Source organism: Pezoporus flaviventris, unplaced genomic scaffold (assembly GCF_033815535.1).
Source record: "Pezoporus flaviventris isolate CSIRO_AGI_PZ_B2104156 unplaced genomic scaffold, CSIRO_AGI_Pfla_v1 ptg000021l, whole genome shotgun sequence".
In the NCBI taxonomy this organism is placed as follows: domain Eukaryota; kingdom Metazoa; phylum Chordata; class Aves; order Psittaciformes; family Psittacidae; genus Pezoporus; species Pezoporus flaviventris.
In genome coordinates, this window is record NW_026892569.1 from 12743839 (window position 1) to 12762714 (window position 18876).

The 18876-nt window shown below is 47.7% G+C and overlaps 1 protein-coding gene across 2 annotated transcripts in view; it reads right to left on the reverse strand.

Annotated features, from left to right (window-relative positions):
- The window catches only part of GRIP2 (glutamate receptor interacting protein 2), a 240581-nt gene extending 221971 nt beyond the window's left edge, over positions 1 to 18610 (reverse strand). For both annotated transcript variants that reach the window (XM_061456089.1, XM_061456093.1), the window contains exon 1: positions 18444 to 18610. In XM_061456089.1, coding sequence (XP_061312073.1) covers positions 18444 to 18498 — 55 coding nt within the window. In that variant the 5' untranslated portion in view covers positions 18499 to 18610. The remainder of the gene's footprint in view (positions 1 to 18443) is intronic.
- Positions 18611 to 18876: the final 266 nt, after the last annotated feature.

Sequence of the window (18876 nt, forward strand, 5' to 3'; positions counted from 1 at the left end):
AATGAAGAACAATAGGAAATGATGACAAGCACTGGAGCCACCAGCACACAGACTGCTTTCTCCACTGTGCCAATAGACTTGGATCAATTCATTTACTGCCACAAACAAACTAAATACAATACTGGAATGAGCTAAAGCAAAACTCAGTGCAATGGCATCCTGCCTGCATCCACTAGTGCGGGAGGTACATTTGCCTGGGGAAAATGTACACTGCATAACATTGACACATGCCAGACCTGTACAGCCAGAGTGTCATTTACAGCTTCCACTAGGTGCTAAACACTGGGACTTCCACAGCTGAGACTTGTGAGCATGAACATAAGGGAAGTTCTTAGAGGAAAAAAAGGTTATAACACAAGATAGAGCCAAGAGAAACAACCTTTGATCCCCCAGTCTCCTTGAGACGCTGCCACCCAGCTGCCCTTGGAGAGGGCTGGCTCATCTTCCGTCCAGGAGGTGCAGATCAATGCACAGGAATAGCTCTGATCAATTGCCAAGAGGAATGTAAGGGGGCAATGGCTGCTCAACAGCTGCACACACATCACTTGCAGCTGCTGCCAAACCTCTGAAAGACCCACGAGGGACGGCACTAATCAATTTTTACTTCTAATTAAACTGATGCCTGCAGTCTGCTGGAGGAAACATGGGCAGGAGGGACTGCCCTAAACGAAGATCTTTATTTACACCATAGAGTTGGTCACTTGAGTAGAACAACAAACATGAGGCAATCTCTCAGTTATCACCCCAACTTGGGACACCCAATCTCCTCCTCATTCATTTCTTCCTGCTCTCAGCCACCTTCACAGGCTTTGTGCTCTGACAGTGAGGACTCAATAAGCAAGGTTAGGATTTAACGGAGTGACTGATCACAGTGATCCACTGAAGAACAGCTCAACCTTCACTTCATTGAACCTCCAGTTCCATTCCCTCCTGCCTCAAAGTCAGCAAAGTTGCTTCCTGTGCAGGGACAGTCACCTTCTCTGGATGTCTTCACCTGCCTCATTAGAACACCCCTAAGTCTTAAGGGAGGGTTTGGGCCCATTTATTACACCCATTGCTTACTACCAGAGCTGGAGTCTGTAGTGTTGGTGTCTCCACCTCAAGTAGTCACCCCAGCCCCTCTTTACAGCCAAAGGGAGAAGGAGACAGGCATCGCATGGCTGCGCCAGGTATCTGGAGTGGGGCAAAAGGAGATAAACCACCGATTTACCTTCTGCAGTGATGAAGGGGGGCAGACAGACAAAGCTCGGCAAACAAAGCCCATCCTACAGCATCTTCATTTGGTGCTTGCCAACAGGGAGAGCCTCCAACCATCTGCTTAAAATGAAGTGTTGGGGAAAGAAGTAAAAAACGGAGCTTGAGAAGTAAATGTTGCTGATAGTGAATGAAAACTGCCAGTGCTGTAGCTACATGTGTCTGATAAGCTGAAGTTTTCTGGGGTGTGTGATGCCTCAAAGCCTTGCACAAGAAAGCCAAAGATGGGAAGTGTTATCAGAGGACTGGAGCCCAGCAGACAAGCTCAGGCTGTCCAATGCTGCCCAACAGTCAGATACAAGGACAACAACAAGGGTACATGAGAGCAAGGCCAAGGCAGTCCTGAGCAATGAAGAAATGCCACAGCTGGGTAGCACCACGTGAGGGGGTCAACAATCCTCACACATTCCCATCTCCTTGTCTCCGACCTGAACTATAGCTGTATTTCTCAACTCTGGCTTCAGAATTTTACATCTAGGCGAGGAAGCAGGAATTCGTGGTCCATTTTGGAGGACAGAATAAGCATCACCACTTTCACAAAGCTAAACTTCATCAAGCTGTAACACAGATTTCCAGAAGGTACTCTACCATCTTTCCAACCCAAACCAGCAGCTTGTATCTAAACTCTTGTGTACCTTCCTGCATTCCTCACAGCTGTTGCCTCTTCAACTCAAAGCCTTCATGCTCTTGAGGAAGCTAGATGGCCTCTTCTTTCTGGTCTTAGTGTCCCATCAGGGTTTTGGGACACTGATGAAGACAACATAAGGGCTTAGCAGACAAGAAGCCATAACAATGAGCAAACTGCCCTGAAGAGGCCCATGACAACGTTGAGAATCATGTGAGTTAAGACACTTCAGCATCCCCAGCATCAAGAGCAGAAGCCAGGTAAGCTCTCAGGTCTATTATGGGCTGCATAAGTGCACAGCGAGATAATCTGGCTGACAGATTGCTCAAGTTGCAGTGCCATGGACAGGCAAAGACCTGACCCATGCAGCGGGGGCTGCTTTGTAACAACAGCTTCTCCAATGCTCACCACAGAGAGATGACAAATGCTACTACAATGGGCTAGATAAGGAGATTCTGTGGACAGGGAGGATTGAAACAAGTTAGACCAAGGTGGCATCTTGGATCCCAAGATCCATTTGAAACTCCAAGTCAAGAGAGACACTGCAGTGCTCAGTCTCGTAAGCCAATTCAAAACAGCCTCAAACTGTCATTCCCTCTCTCTACACCCGCGTTACTACCAGACATACGCAGTTTGCTGCAGATAAACTCTCACACTGGGGAAAGACTACTTCAAAGTTTTTTTAGTGCTCAAACCTTGTTCCATTCCTCCCCCCAAACCAGTGCCGAGAGCTACACGAGCTGTTAGCTGCTTGCAAGGGTTTATTTTGAGTTTTGCAGTTTATTTCAGTACTCAGGTGCAGGCTGCTCCATTTGCCATGCAGTGATTTGTGCTGCTGGAAGCTGTATCCGCTGCAGAGGCAGCACTTGGGAGTAGTTTGGAGGTGCTTTACTATTCTGTTTCTTCTTGTTTAAGGAGGGATTTCTGGTGCTTTGCTTGATACAGCCTACACATATAAAGTAAAATGACTATTTCAAAAGGCTCCCTGCTGTAGGGGTTCAGGGTGGACTTGGGGCCCACAGAACAAATGCAGCTACCTGACCTCACATCCCTTCACTGGGTTCAGCTTCAAGTTCCTCTTAGCTGAAGAGTAATGCACTTGCAAGAGCTCTCAGCTCTCACCAGCGATCTTTCTCCTCCAGATGCCATGGGTTTGCCATCTCAATTCACTGACAATGGCATTTTGCCTTATGCAACCTTTGGTCCTTGGCAAGAGGATCAGCACCATCTCTTCTGCTCATCTCCTTCCCTGTGGCTTCTTCCCCTTCTCCAGCACTGGTGTTTATCCCTCTCATATAAAGTTTACAACACTCAGGCAAGCGCCCTCATTCCCATAGGAATCCCACTGTGACGTTTCCAGTAACAACTCCTCCTGCAGGCTGGGAAAACACAGGACATCTCATAGCCCAACATGCAGCTGCAGTTTGAGCAGCATTTGTATGCAGAGAAATATGTAAGAGCAAAGGCATTTCAGTGTGTGCAGTGTGTTAAAACAGAGATAGGTTTATGTTTGCTATATCCCTTGGGATAAAGACTGAGATGACATCCCACACACAGGCATTGCAGTGACCACACCAGCACTGCACCATTGCAATAAAGCTGGCAGAACACCTATGCTACTTCCAGAAGAGCTTTAATGTGAGCAGTTTATACCCCACTATCAGTTATGGAGAGACAGAAAAGCAGCAGCCAGGGATGAAGGGACAGACCTGCTCAGCTCTGCATCTCATTTGCAAGATTACAGCCTGAATAACACTTACATCTAGAATACTTATGCCAGAAGACAAAACTAGAAGTTCCTTGTTCCATGTCACAGAGCTTTGTATTCCATGGGATTTACAAAAGGAGAAACTCAATGTCCATAGGATGCTGGGCAAGCCCTCGTCTTGCCCTCCCAGGATCACCATTTCCCCTGCCCTGCTTCAGCTCCACACACAACCACAAGCTCTCAAAGCTAATTTGAGAGCCTGTAACATTCAGGCAGATGAAATTCGAGAGAAAAGGGGGGTTTCCAACATTGGGAACAGCTGATGAAGCAGACAGGCTCTCCTAGCTGGAGCTGCTTCTTGCAGAAGCTGGAATACTGCTGCATAATGGGTGTTAGGGGTGAAATGAGGGAGAAATTGGAGAGGCATTAGCAGAAATACCCAGGAAGCTTTAAACACCGAGAAGGTCAAGCCTTGTATATCTGGACACGCATCTCTCAGAGCAGCTTTATAGGGAACTGGGGAGGAGAAATAGATGCTCACTGCCAATCATGATGAACATGATAGAATCATCAAATAGTTAGGGCTGGAAAGGACCTTAAGATCATCCAGTTCCAACCCCCATGCCATGGGCAGGGACACCTCACACTAAACCATGGCACCCAAGGCTCTGTCCAACCTGGCCTTGAACACCACCAGGGATGGAGCATTCACAACTTCCCTGGGCAACCCATTCCAGTGCCTCACCACCCTTACAGTAAAGAACTTCTTCCTCATATCCAGTCTAAACTTCCCCTGTTTCAGTTTGAACCTGTTACTCCTTGTCCTATCACTACATTCCCTAATGAAGAATCCCTGTCCAGCATCCCTATAGGCCCCCTATGATGGCAAAGCACCCTCTGCTCTCCTGCTCCTCTTGCCACAGGGATGGCAATGCAACAAAGAGCAAGGTACACTGCACTGTTTTTACTATTCCACTGCTCTTCATCTAATCACAGTGCAGCCAATAAGTTTGCCCCTGGTGACAGTAAGACTACCCATACATCAGGCACCGCAGACAAGGAGACAATCTTTCATTCAAGTGAATGAAAACCCTTTCTCCTAGTGCTGGTGTCTGCAGGCAAGGTTTTAACACAAGCATCCACACATAGGGAGGGAAGAAGCCACAAAACACCATTCATCCCCACAAACACACACCACTCTTTCCTACTTCCAACCATGGAATGTTTAGAGGCTTCAGAAAACCCATCCTCATGGACTTGAATTACTGTTAAGGTAAGCATTTCTTCAGTGCATCTGGTTTTGTACCAACCACATGCAGCAGTGACTGCATCCTCCTGGGAAGGACCTTCTTCATCTTAGTAAAAAGCCACACGCAAAAGAATCTTTGCTTTCTTTTGGTGATTTAGAAAGATGCTGAAAACCAAGTTCCTCACACAGAAATGCATTTAAAGGCACTGTTTGACACTGTCACGCAGCAGAACCATACACAGTAGCAAGATTCAAGATTAAGTTTTTCCTGACGAGGCAAATTGATTTAAGGGACCCATTTGCCCTCTTCCCCCATCACCCCAGATAGGGCTATGGAACTAGTAAAGCCTTGTATGACAGTTCCACTTTGAAAACAGCAGCAAGAGAAACAACAGCCAAGCCAAGAGGAAAAACACCAACTTGCTCCCCCAAACTGTTCAACTTCCAGGTTCTGGTAACTCCTTGGCTCCTGTGGGACTGGAAACACTGGAAAGACACTCAGAAGGGATGCCACAAGAGGGAAGATAACTCAAGTCTAAACTAAAACCTTTAAAAGAGAAATTCAGTTTCAAGACAAATCACTGGAGAAATACAACCTCAAGAAGTCTCTTCACTCGATGGGTGCATTGCCAAGCAGCACAAAAGTGCTTTCTCCCTTCACCTTCCTTTCTTCTAAGTGAACACCAGGGAGAAGGCAACAAGCCCTAATCCATACAAAGACCTTCAAGCTGTTTGACCAACAACAGATCATGACACAAGGAAGCCCAAGTACAGTTGTGTATTACTGTCCATCTTCCCATAGCTCCTCTTCCCTAATGGTTCAAAAGAGGTTAAAGAAATTACCATTAGAACAAGCTCATGCTGAGGAAGAACATTTCTGGTTATTTATAATCCCAGTTTTGCTCCTAGTGATTGGCCAGCATTGAATATACCCGTTATCTGAGCACCTCCACAGCAGAGCTTCATAAAAACACTGAAAGATAACAATCGTAAAGGTCCAAAAACATGAATTACAGACCCATAACGGGAGGATTAAGCCTCCAATTCACCTGCAAAAGAAAAGCTATAAATTAGAAGAAATACAAGCTCTAGAAGAAAACCTCTGCGCTGGATTGCACTTCATACACCCTGAATAAATTTCCATTTTAGACAGCAGCAGACCCGTTTACTTACTTCCCTGAAAAATAGATGCCACAGCATTGCTCTGTCTAGGGCCTGCTACGTTATCTCTTTGCATACCTTGCTGGACGACAAGAAAAATGTAATTAAAACCAACTCCCAAGGCCAGGGTATAAACTAGGATTCACCCCACAGGCTTTTTGCTAAGAGCACAGGTAGCCACTTTGCAGGATATGGTGGCAAACAAACACAAGGATCCAGATTCCTTGGGATCATTTAGCTGAACCCTATTTAAAATCCCCTTCTCGCTCTGCACATGAACTTTGAAAGCCAAAGGCTACAAAACTCCATGGCTCGTGGAGCAAATCGGTTGCCTTGAAACGCAGATCATTTTGAAGCAACTCAGCAGTTCAAACTGCCGGGGTACGGGGAGAAAAAGTCATTATTTCATAGTGATCAGAGGTGTCTGAGGTGCTTCAGAGAGCACAGAGACGGGAACAATCCCTGGAGACCTTACAATCCAGTTAACTTAATTAACCATGTTATTTCCCTAGTTCCTGGTAGCTCCTTAAATCAATGAACTAAGACTTAATAGCAAAGTACATAACCGGGACTTTCATTGATCAGATGAGCACACGCCACCAACTGAACTCCCCCAAAGTCACAGCTTGGCATAAAACCTGTAAGAGATACTTCAGGAGCAGATTCCCACTTCATTATCCCAAAGCCTCGTGTGGGTACCAGAGACAGGAAAGAAGCGATCAAGAGGCAGGGGCTGAAATCTTAATAACAAGGGAGCAAATAAGCATGGGCTCCACATTAATTTATGTTACAAGAAGCAAAAAAATCATTATGGTTTTACCCAGTTTTAAAGCCAGAGTTTTAGGTTTGTTCCTCACTTCCCAGAGGGAAGGATCCCAGGGTATCTCACACATCAATAAGGGAGCCAGACCTGCAGTCATTCATTTCTCCACATCCTCTCTACACCTTTTGCAGCTACCCTAAAGCCCAGAACAAGCAAGCAGCTCCTCAGTCCAGGCAAGGAGGAGCAGAGGGGGCAGGTACAAGGTCCGCCAAGAAGAAAAGCTGCAGGGCATTTTCCTGCAAGGTAATTCAGATGCACGGCTGTAAGCTCTGCATCAAGTTTGCATGGCCTCAGTGCTGAGGCTCACCAAGCTTGCTCTGAGCCTTCCTTGAGCTGCTCTCCTTGTTTTACTTGATTCAGCTGCAGCAGCAACTTCTCCAACTGACCAGGTCCAGCAGTGGGACCGGTGAGGCGCTGGCACAGGGTGCCCAGAGAAGCTGTGGCTGCCCCATCCCTGTCAGTGCTCAAGGCCAGGTTGGACACAGGGGCTTGGAGCAAGCTGCTCCAGTGGAAGGGGTCCATTCAGGGGTTGGAACTGGATGAGCTTTAAGGTCCCTTCCAACCCAAACCGCTCCATGAAATCTGTGATCTCTGTATAGTACAATCATAATTTTAGATAGGAATTTGTAATGAGCAGCTGCTCTACGAAGAGCGAGATATTTATGACCAACACAACGCCAACAGTGCAGAGAAACACTGCCCTTGAGAAGCAGAGGCACAGGATGTGACGGAGGGGAGCACCAGCACAGGATAGCAAACAATGAAACACAGATCTGACATTGAAGACGCCACAGGTCCAAACTTACCCATGATCAGTTACAGAAATCCACACACAGAGCTGGACTAAACCAGTAACATGCCCATATAACAATTATAACTGTGTTACTATAGCCGGGCTAATAAAGATCAGACTCTTAGAGTTTCCATTCCACTCACAAGAAATTGTTGGCTTTTTATATATAACATGTACTGCTTCTTCACCCGTGAACAAAACACACAGCGAGTGCAACAGCAGTGACACACAATACAGAGCAACAGCAGGAACGAGGAAAACCCCTTATTCCCTTTCACCAGCTCTTGTCCAGGATGATCTATTACCAGCCCCTGATGACCCCGAGGAGGTTGTTCATTTTTGAATAGGTCAGTGGCTCATCACTTTAACTCACTTCCCTCCGCTGAAAATCAATGAGCTCCTGAAACAGTATTAGCTGGGATGACTGGTGGTTTAATGTCTCACTTACAGGGAAAGTAGACCCCAGAGGTCCCTTCCAAGGCCAGGTCACCACAACCAGCCAGGAAGATGGACTTATTGGTTGGAAGCAACCACTCGTGGGAAGAGAACACCTTTCCACAAAGGAGTTCTTGGCTATTGGGCAGATCCGTGTCTATCTTCTCCTGCAGTGAAAGGGGAACATCAGACACTAGAAGAGAGCTGCACTAATAAGTCCACCCAAGCAAGGCATGATCCAACAAGCCACCTCCGTTCTCTTGCTTACTTGGCTGCATAAACAAGTTTTCATATTCCCCCTACCTATCCCCAAACTGTTTTTTCTGCTCTACTTCAAGATCCTATGGGTGAAAAATGGGAAATACCTCCAAAAAAAAAAAACAAGAGAAATCTCTTCAAAGAACTCTGCCCTTTTTGTCACATAAACATTCCCCAAAATGCCATCAGCAATGCTCCCCTCTCACAGCACAGATCAAAGCTTTTGTGTGGTAAGGTCTGTTTCACCTCCAGCTTGCAACCCTGACTAATGTGCTGTGTCAAAGCTGTTTAAGAGTTTAATAGCTTGCCAGTGGCTAACCAAGCCAGGTTAGAGACAGGCTGAGGAGGTGACAGGTAGGTGGGAAACGGGACTCTCACACCAACCGTCACATCAGCTCAGAGCAGGGGTCCAGCACAGGAAATCTGCCAGGCTCCAGCAGGAAACTCTGTGCAAGGAAAACCACAGATGGGGAAGGAGCTCCCAGTCAGCTGCAGTCCTGGGACAACAGTTGGACTCGATGATCTTGAAGGTCTTCTCCAACCTCGTGGGTTCTGGGATTCTATGCAGTAGGTTCTGCAGTGGGGCACGGATGAGTTTGCAAAGCTGGGGGCTGTCACAACTCCAGGCTGTTTTCTCGGCTTTCACTTACTTGGTGTTGAGGTACAACAGGTCAAACGCTGGATTACCTCACCGCATGGGACACAGCTAGTAATGGTGCTACACAATTGTACTCAAGGGCGATGGAAAGCCTCTCCAGCCAATTCATCCCAGCATTGAATTCAGGTTAAAAACATGCACATATTCATATACAGAGGGAATTCCTCAGCTGTTCTGAAACACTGCAGAGGCAGCCACCACCATCTGCCCCTCGAATGCAAGGGCTGCTTTGTCAGTGATTTTCCTTGACACCCCACTTAAAGGATCTCCCACAAAGAGTGTTGACAACATGCCCATTACACCAAGACCCGAGCCCAAGGGATCTCCCTGGAGCATAACTCAACCCTGCTTTCCCTGCATTTCTGGATCCCTGGATTTCTCTAAGGAGCTCCCAGCTGCAGAGGGAGTTAACAGTGAAACAAGCCCCCTTGCTCCACACTCCTCCTGCTCCCATCCCTTGCTCCAATCTCTGCGCTGAAACCAAGCACCAAGTTTGCAGCTCACAATTAAACACCATGGCGTGATTTTGCAGGAGAGAAAAGCAGCACGGAGGAATGGCACCCTGAGGACTTTAAGCTCACTAGATAAGGCAATGAAGGGTAGTTGAGAATCTGTGTCTCATTGCCCTGCTGGGAAGCCCTGGAGAGGAGCAGCTGCTTCAAGCAAGTCAGAGAAGCAGATGGGTGACAGAGAATGGTGCACCCTGGCCAAAAGCTACATTCCCTCTTAATTATTAAGAGACAGAAATTGGAGTGCATTCATTGCAGCACTGCCTGTCACTGAATTACCCCCGGGCAGCACAGGACCCTTGGCAAGGGGCAGCCCCAGAGGGCAGGGGTAGTGCTGGCTGCCAGAACAGCACGGGGTTCATCATGAAGCAAGCCTGGCTCTGAGCTGGAGGCACAACCCATCCCTGGGCAAGGACACATCCCAGCCAGCAAGCCCTAGAGACGCTGAGCATCACAGCCTGGTTTGCAAGTCTTTTGCTTTCTGATCCCCTTATGCTTACCAACAAGCCCCTGTGTAAGCACAGTGAAGGAATCATGTTAAAGTAGGACCGGATATGCCAAAAAAGCCAATTACAATGGCGATTCCAAGAGAGCCCAACCCAAAAGCTATCCCTATATATGGCCAAACGCCCCGGCAGGCTGTGCGTGGAGGAAAAGCAGAATAAATACAATTAGAGCAGCAAGACAGCTCAGCTTTGTGTTCTGTTGGAGATGCAGTCTCCAGAGGCTGAGGAAGCAGCATGACTGACTAGGGCAAACTGAGGTTCCTCAAAGGCAGGTTGCCCGGCTGAGCAGCCAGACCCAGGCTGACCAGAACGCTGCTAACAGCACCTCATTTGTTAGAGGATTATCACTTGATGTAAGGGATGGAAACTAGATTAGATAGCTGCTAAACTCGAAACACATTACTGGAGAAGGACATCTTTACCCACTTAAGATTTTGGCTCTTCCAGCTGTGTGCTGCAATGGATGCACAATCCTGCACCAAAAGGGCATTTTCTACTACATTTTGGTCACTTTTCCAAGTATTTGGCACAATTCTGAGTGCGAAGGTGTTAAGCAGAGAAAGAAAGGCACGAAGTTACACTCAGTAACTGCACTTTCAGATCTATTTTGATCTGAACATCAAAACCTTTTAAAGCTCATTCGTTATCCATGTTCTGCAGATGCGAAGACCGGGACACACACAGAGGTTTGCAGACTGATGTTCTGAGCTCAGAACTCCTCAGTGCCATTCATTTCAACCCAGAAAATGCCCCACCACTGAGAAACTAAATGATGATTTATTCTGCTCAAAGCCTTGCACTTGGTCAGGAACAGAGCCCGGCACAGGACCACAATGCCTGTGGTTTAATCCCCAGTACTCACTAATTCAGCACCAGCCACACTGGAATTGCTGTCATTACCCCGGACTACAACCTGACCTGCTGGCGAACACAGCAGTTGTTTGATGCCACGAGATACTACTACACAAGATGCTCAGATGGGATGTAAAGGACAAAGCCAATGAAACCTGCTGGAGTAGCAAAACATGACCAGTAAATGAGAGCACACCCACTGATGGAGCATGAGTATCTCATCTGAACACATGACATGGGATTTGCAGCATTCTTGAACTTGGCTTTCGTTTGAAAGCACCTAGAGGTAGCATTCCAGCCTCCAGCCCCATGCAAGCACCCTACCTGCAGCTACCTCCCATCCCACTGAGAAGGGACCTCCACAACTTGGGGCTTCTGTGTTAAAGACCAATTTAAGCCAGTTCTCCAAAAGCTGTTTGCAAATGTTATTTATAAAAAGGCAAGAACACCAAGTTACTTCTTTAATCCTCATTCTCTCTCCGGCAATTGTATTGATCTCTGCAGTGCACAGTTAAAGCAACTCCTGTCTTTCGTCTCCTGCAATGCTGCACTTTTCCTGGGACTGAGCATTAGCTTTAAGCTTTGTTTCTCCACTCCCCATTCCCTCTTATTGGTCTAGAAAAACTTCCTTATTTAAGGAAATAACCTCATGCAATTTAAGCAGCCTCAGCCATTGACAGGAATAAGGAGACAAACGAGAGCTTTGACAGCTGCAGTGACAGTGATCGTGACCACATCACCTCTGGGTATTGAGGTACAGAAGAAGCAAGGAGCTGTTCATTATGTCCAGATCCTACACAGGACGTGTGCAGGTCAACCACATACCAGCTCTGGGCAGCAGTGTCCTTCACTAAGCACGCACCCGAGCTGCTCTTCTCCTGGGACCCAAAGGGATGCATCCCACAGATCTACCTGGCCTCCCATCACAACAGAGAGGTTCATGAGAAGTTTGTTTTGTGGACATGACAGCACATAAAATAAGGAGATTGACTGCTCCTCAGTCCAAGATGAAAGTCAGCAAAAGAACATTTAATCTAGAAACAAAATAGTCATTCCCAATAGCGGCCTCTGTTCAGGATTAACACATAGCCCCAAGACAAGCTGCTATGAATATTTACTAACTCATCTCTGAGCTCTTTGCTAAATTCATCCCATTGACAGCCCCAGGGAACTTCCCAGCTTCCAGTAGCCAAAAGCAATGGATCTGGGCCAGATAGCTGTAATGAGGGAGCCCCCATTCCTGGAATCATCATTTCCTGGAGCACACATGGAAGAGGCTGAACCTGCATCAGGAAAGCACATGGGTACCACGTAAGAAAAGAGCGAGTTGGCATCATTGATTTCTGCAAACCTGTCACACTCCCTGACCATTTGCCTTAGTCCTCATTTCTTCCTCATTTGTTTGCATCTTATTTGTTGCTAAATCTTCAAGGCTTCTGCTGGAAAGGGATGCAAATGAAGACAAGCCCTCTGCCCCCACAACATCAAGTCTACACACTGCTCCTGAGCAACTGCTCTTATCAAACTGGGACCAAAGACAAGACAGGGGCCCTCTGTGCCCAGACAATGTAGGATCACCAGAACTTTGCCCAAAGAACAGAGACAAAAAGGCTTCACTGTTATTACTACTACTTTTAAATGGAAACATGAGATGAAAAATAGAGGCCAATCTCAGCTCCATCCCCCAGGACTCAAGTGAGACCTCTCAAGCTTGATACAATACTTGACTCTAGTAGCAGCTCCCCTCTTGGGTTGCAGGAGGCAATACTGCAATGTGAGCCAGGACCTTTATTTCTCTGCACAGATGAATGAAGTGTCACCAAGCTGATGAGCAGCATCACATGTGCAAGAAAAGGTGACAACATCTATAAGCTGAATAAATACTCAGAATAGGCTCTGACTCCAGCAACAAAGCAGCAGCCAAGGCTAATGTAACTGCTAAAACAGAAGCTCGGTAATGCCTTGTTCACAGTGAGAAATAAAATTGTTCAGTGAAAAAGTGTGTTACTTCATAGAAAACTCAAAGAATGTAGAACTGAATTTATCCTGCAGCCTCAGCAAGAGGTTTCTACTCATCAAGACACAGCAGTTTAGCTGGCAGGGTCACCAACACCTCTGCTTAGAGCCACAGGTAAGATACAGATCTAACCACCTCGTAACACAGAGCATTTCCTTGACCTCAAACAGCACATGGGAGCCGCCTTCTCCTTAGATGCAGAACAGTTTTAATGCAAAATATCTGAAGCTGTCATAGGAAAATACATTGAATTGAAGTGATTTCCCAGCGGAAAGCAGCTCTCCCAATGCTATCAGTGGAATCAGCAAATTTTGCTGGAGCCAGAAATCAGTTCTGGCTCCAAACCGAAAGCCAGTACTTACTAGATGCCAAGTTCATCTGACATTAATGAGGGGAAGTCACTAACAGGAAAAAACACCCCAATTGTAAAATATATTTGATTGAGTTATCTGAATTCCTTCATCTTCCAAAGATGAAAAGAGGGGGGGACAAAGTGGAGAACTGGAAGTGGCAATTTTAACCACAACTTCATATAGAGGACATGCCCGGGTGCAGAGCCCCCCTTTGGCTATCCACCCAGGAAGGGTCCAGCTGTGGGTACCACTGAGCAGCTCCCCCGCGCTTGTGTCTGCTTAGAAGAGACAAACAGCAACTCATCCACCTCTAAACTTAAAGACCTCAGTTTACCCTGAGCAATCTTCATCTCAGTGCAAGCCAGAGAACCAACAGGCCTCTGGGTCAGCGGCTGCCATCACAGCTCAAGACTGGAACACTTTCAAAGACCACATCCATTGCCTGGGAATTACCCATGTGCTTTTCCACTATGCTTGGCATGAGCCAATGGCAGCACCAACAGGTTTGGAGAACAACAAGCATGGCCTGAATCCAGCCAGATCTGGCAACTGCTACTCTGGAATTCTCCTGGCTATGACAATTCATGGCTTCCATCAAGGCCTTCTGCTTCCTGAAAGGTTCCCACCACACCTCCCAGCCTTGGCACCCCCAAAGGGAGGACATGCCAAACCACCGCAGCTGATGCATTTGCTCCACACCGAGCATCATCACACAATGCTGCTAATAAAAACCCCTTTGCAAAAAGCCCTACAGAGTGCTTGAATGAGAGAAAGCGGAACTCCATGATGTCCGTACAGTTCATACGGACAAATTCTGTGAACACAGGAGCACGTTCAGGTTGTACCATCTGGCAGACCACTTCAAAAACCAAACCAAGGCTCAAACTCTGTCTTTAATCAAATTCCGGTGAGGCTTCACAATCATTTCACTGTGGCTCCATCATCCCCAAGTTGTGCAGGACTTCTCAATCAGAGCTAAGGTTCAGGATTGCCAGATTCGGGATCAAAAGCAGCAGCCCAAACCCAGCACAGCATGACGGCGTGACAGGCAGCGAGGAGAGGAGCAGGCAAGCAGAGTGCTCAGTGCCGCTATTACTCCCTCACTCAATGGGTACCAAATCCACATCAGCATATTAATGAACAAAAAAGACCCCATCAAAGTCTAGCAGGATTTGCTCTGGCTGTCCCATCAGTTTGATGAACGAACATTATCCCTTAAGCATTACCACCACAGCCTTCAAGCAATCCTAATTCCCCGGCACACTTCAGTGGAGGGTCAGAACCTCTATCTTTACATTTTGTTTAAAAGCAGTGGCCTGGATAATGAATATTACCAACAAACAGCAGCCCATAAATTCCTCGGAGCCACGGGTGCAAGTCTTCACCCCAACAAAGCCTGGATGCAACATAAAAGTCAGAGTCGCAACAAGCAGGCATATATTAATACACTGCATTCAGCAGACAGACATAACAGCCCTTCAACACAGAGCAGTTCAATTGCACACTACTTAGCTGACAGCTATCGAGTCGAATTTCCTTACTGAAAATTAAGTGCCAGTACAATAGATCATGTCACTGTAGGTTTGGACAAAAGGACTCTAAGACAACGTCTTAAAACTGAATAGACTCAACCTGGCACTGAAAGATGGTCCTGGGATGACTCGATAAATACAAAAGCCTATTTTCAGCCCTTTCCGAGGAACTGAATGATGCCTGATGTGGCCATCGCAAGAGCAAACACTTCATTTTAAGCAGCAGAATGGTTCAACTGATTAAGATACGCACACCACATGGCTTGCAAGGTCAAAATATTTATGGGAAATGAACAAAAGATAATTTGCATCCTTTTTAACAGTTACTGCATTTTGGTGATTCCACCGTCACAAACATGGAACTCGCCGAAGGACGTTCCGTATTTCTGCTAATCACACAAACCCAGCACATATTCCATCTTACTGGGATGTTCCTCCTCGATGTGCGTGATTAAGTAAAGAAGAATCCCATTGCCACCCATAATCATAGTTTCACAGCGATGGAGCAGAACGCCCTGGTTCACTGTTGTGAGGCCAGAATAAAGAGCTGATGTTTATAGCCCAGCTGTCACAAACCCTCTCAAGACAAACTGCGGCCATATTTTTACTTCCCCATCCTAAAGGATTCCAATAGCTCCACCAAACCCATGAAAAACCTCCCCCTGTAAAGCCCCCCCAGTGTGCCACCCCTGGCAAATGGCACCAGCACCAAGACAAGGGAGATCTTGCAACGGGTTTCACTTTGCTGCCCTCATCCTGCACCAGGAAGGATTTTCTCATCTCCACACACCACAGGACACCTCTGCCCACAGCTGCACAGCAGCGAAATGCCCCTATAATGCTCCTACAGCTGTTTCCAAGGTAACCAGCACGGAGCCATATACAGGGGAAGGAAGCAAACAGCAGCAATGCAACGCTGCAATACTGTCACTTTTTGGAGCAGGTCTGAGTTCCCCCTTTCCATCCACCGCATGACTCATGCAAGGGGCGAGTAACTCTCCTCATATTTTGTAATCCCATCAGTCTTTCTTCAGATTTGGGGTTGTTTGGGGCTTTTCTTAATAAAGCATCATATTGGAGTTTTAAGGCGAGAGTCATTTTCTGGTTTGACTGAAGGAAAATCATGTGGGGGAGGAGTGGGAATTATATCAACTACCTAAATTTACACTCAAACTCTGTATTCCCTCCCAGGAGAAGCAGGAAAACATCTCAGGTTTAGCAAAGGCTGTCTGCCCACTGCTGTGACCCGTGTTATACAAGTCATCTGCATCTATATTTCCCCTACTCAGTCTGCAGATAGAGTTCATCCTTTCTGGGCATCCAGTTTCTACATCCACTCAGCTGTGCCAAAATCCCCAGAGACTTTCCCACTTGCCCACGTACATTCGTGCTCCCAAAGCAGAAATGAGTCTTTGCTTCTTTGGCTATCAAAAGCCTCAGCAGTCATACTTGAGCACAGTTCATGTGTATCTTGCATTTCCCCCTGTGACTTACCATTGCTGACCTTTTGAATACCATCTGTGATTAATAAAGCTCCCAATCCAGCACTGAATGGCTGCAGATTACAAGAGATGCTCATCACATTAATATTCAGTAACCAAAATACACCACTCTTCCAATCACAACTATGTTCCTGCTGAACACCAGCATTTTCCCTTTGGAAACAGAGTGGTCCTCAGAGGAAGTTAAAGTGCTGATGGGCCACAGCACACCTCAGGGAGAAGCTGCACAGATAGATACCTGAAACAAAGCCTACCACATCTGCAGAGCCATGGAGATGCCAACAAGGGAGACGTAACTTGTTTTGAACACGGAAACCCAGGAGTCAGTATTTCTCCATAGACTGGTTGGAGATTGGTCTGCAAAATCAAGATCTGATCAGAACCCTGCAGAGATTTCCTGATGGTGTTATACACAACACAATGTGAAGCATCTAACATCCAGTTAAGCCCTGTACTCTACCTGTTAACACTGCAGTGCTACAAAAACCTCAGCAAACACCTCCTCTGCTACCCCTGCAGAGTTCTATGCTGTAATACAGCCACCAAACCAGTTGCCTTGGGGAAAGGGGAAAGAAGTTACCTACAAACTCAGCACATTCTTTAGCAGGTATATACCTCCTCCTCTACACAGCACAGCAGCTCAAGCCTGCAAGGTTTATTCCTCCAGATAAACCACCCTGTGATTAACGGTAACTTCCAAAGACCAACTACTCTTGAGCCACCCATGGCAATAAATGCTATGTCACCAGCATAAACGCACTTGAAGAGATGCACACCAGTCAGAGGCTCACTGCAGTGCTGGGACTGAAGTCAGAGGGAGGGAAGATACGGAGGAAAGGCATTACGTAGACCTAAGAGACAAGAGGCAGTACGTACATATGAAGTCACAGATAAAGCAACCGGGCAAGCACACCACCCCAGCACAGCTGCACATCAAGTCCTTGCTGCTCTAAGTGTTTTATAATGCCTCCAAAGCCATCCCTGGTCCAGCAGTGCATGTGCATCCCTGTCAGCTGCAGCGTTACAGAGCACTGCACCACAAAAAAAACGACAGGTCTTACTCTGTCGGACAGGGGACTGATTTACTCTTCTACAGTACAACAGCTCTATCTCAGGTGGCTGGAGTGGATGCCATGGTCCCCCAGGGGTCCAACATCAGAAATACACAGTGGGAGCAAGGAACCAGCATCAGATTCAGCAGCTTAACGACTGCCCTGCCACCCAACAGCACTATTTCTCTCCGTGCCCATTAACCAGCAGGACCAGAACACCCCCCCCCCCCCGGTTTTTGCATTACTCACACCAAATAACGGCACACCGTGCGGAACGTCTATTAGCAGCACATAGTCTAGAGGCAGCCAGGGGAAGGGAGACATAAGAAACACCTGTGTTAACCACTTGCACCACAGCAGCTGAGGTTAATTAAGACTCACATTCCTGATTATTTCTGCTCACCCCAAATCATCTCCTTCACCTGCGCCTTAGGAGAGCACATGAGAACTGCGCTTTGTTTCGGAGACAAACTTTCCCCCCCTTCGCCTATAGACCAGAGCCGGAGCGCAGGGTTCAAGCCTCCCTTAAGCTGTGCCACCTCGTGGCTGCCTTCTCCCGACTTCCCCGAGCTGCAGGTCCAGCGTTTATTTAACATCACACTCCTGAGCATGTAAACAAAATCATTCACAGCAGAAGCGGCACAATGGGAATCGGATTACGGCGAGGCGACAAATCCTCCGGGAAATTCACAAACCCTTTAATGCCGAATTGGAGTTGGGGAAAAATGACCAGGTGAGAACAGCAGCAGCCTCCCAAAGTTAGAGCCAAGATGCTGGAAGCCCCTCTTGGTAGGACCTCGCAGCCACCCCTCGGGTTGGTCCCCACTACTTGGGGGGGGGGGGGGGGAATAGATAAAGGGGAAAAATAAAAGGAAAACAATAAATGAAAAGGAAAAGCAAAGACCAAGCCAACCAGGGGGGTGGAAGGACAGATTTGCTGCAGCAAAGTTTACCAGCACGAAGAGCATCCCCTCATTCACCCCCTTCATCCGCGGAGCTCCAGGCTAGCGGATTGCCCCCTTCCCCCCCCCAAAAAAAAAAGAAGAAAAGGCGAGGTCGGGGTAAGGAGGGCAAACCCGAGCACCCCCAGCCCTGCTCCAACCCTCATCATCACCATCGGGAGCATCCTCCTCATCCTCCCCCCGGCCGTGCTCACCGTCCTCCTGCATCCGCTGCAGGCACAGGGCGAGGCTCTTCCTCCAGCCCGGCATCGCGGCGGGGGCAGCTCCTGCTGCTGCTGCCGCCCCCCGCCCGCCCGGGGCAGCGACGCGGCTCCAGCGGCCCGGGGGGCCCGGCGGGAGCGGCGGTGCCGAGCGCGGCCGGGCTCCCGCCTCTTTATTGCCGGGCGGGGCCGGGAGGGGGGAGCGGCGCTGCCCAACCCCGCCTGCGCACGGCCCGGGGGCAGCGCCCGCCCCGCCGGCCGAGGGGGGGAACATAGACCTATATATATATATATATATATATATATATATATATACATATAGCTATATGTTGTATATTCTCCCCAATGGGGTCTGCTCACACACACCCGCACCGCGGGTCCCAGATCTACAGCTGCTGATGGGCAAACGCACACCCGGGAAAGGTGC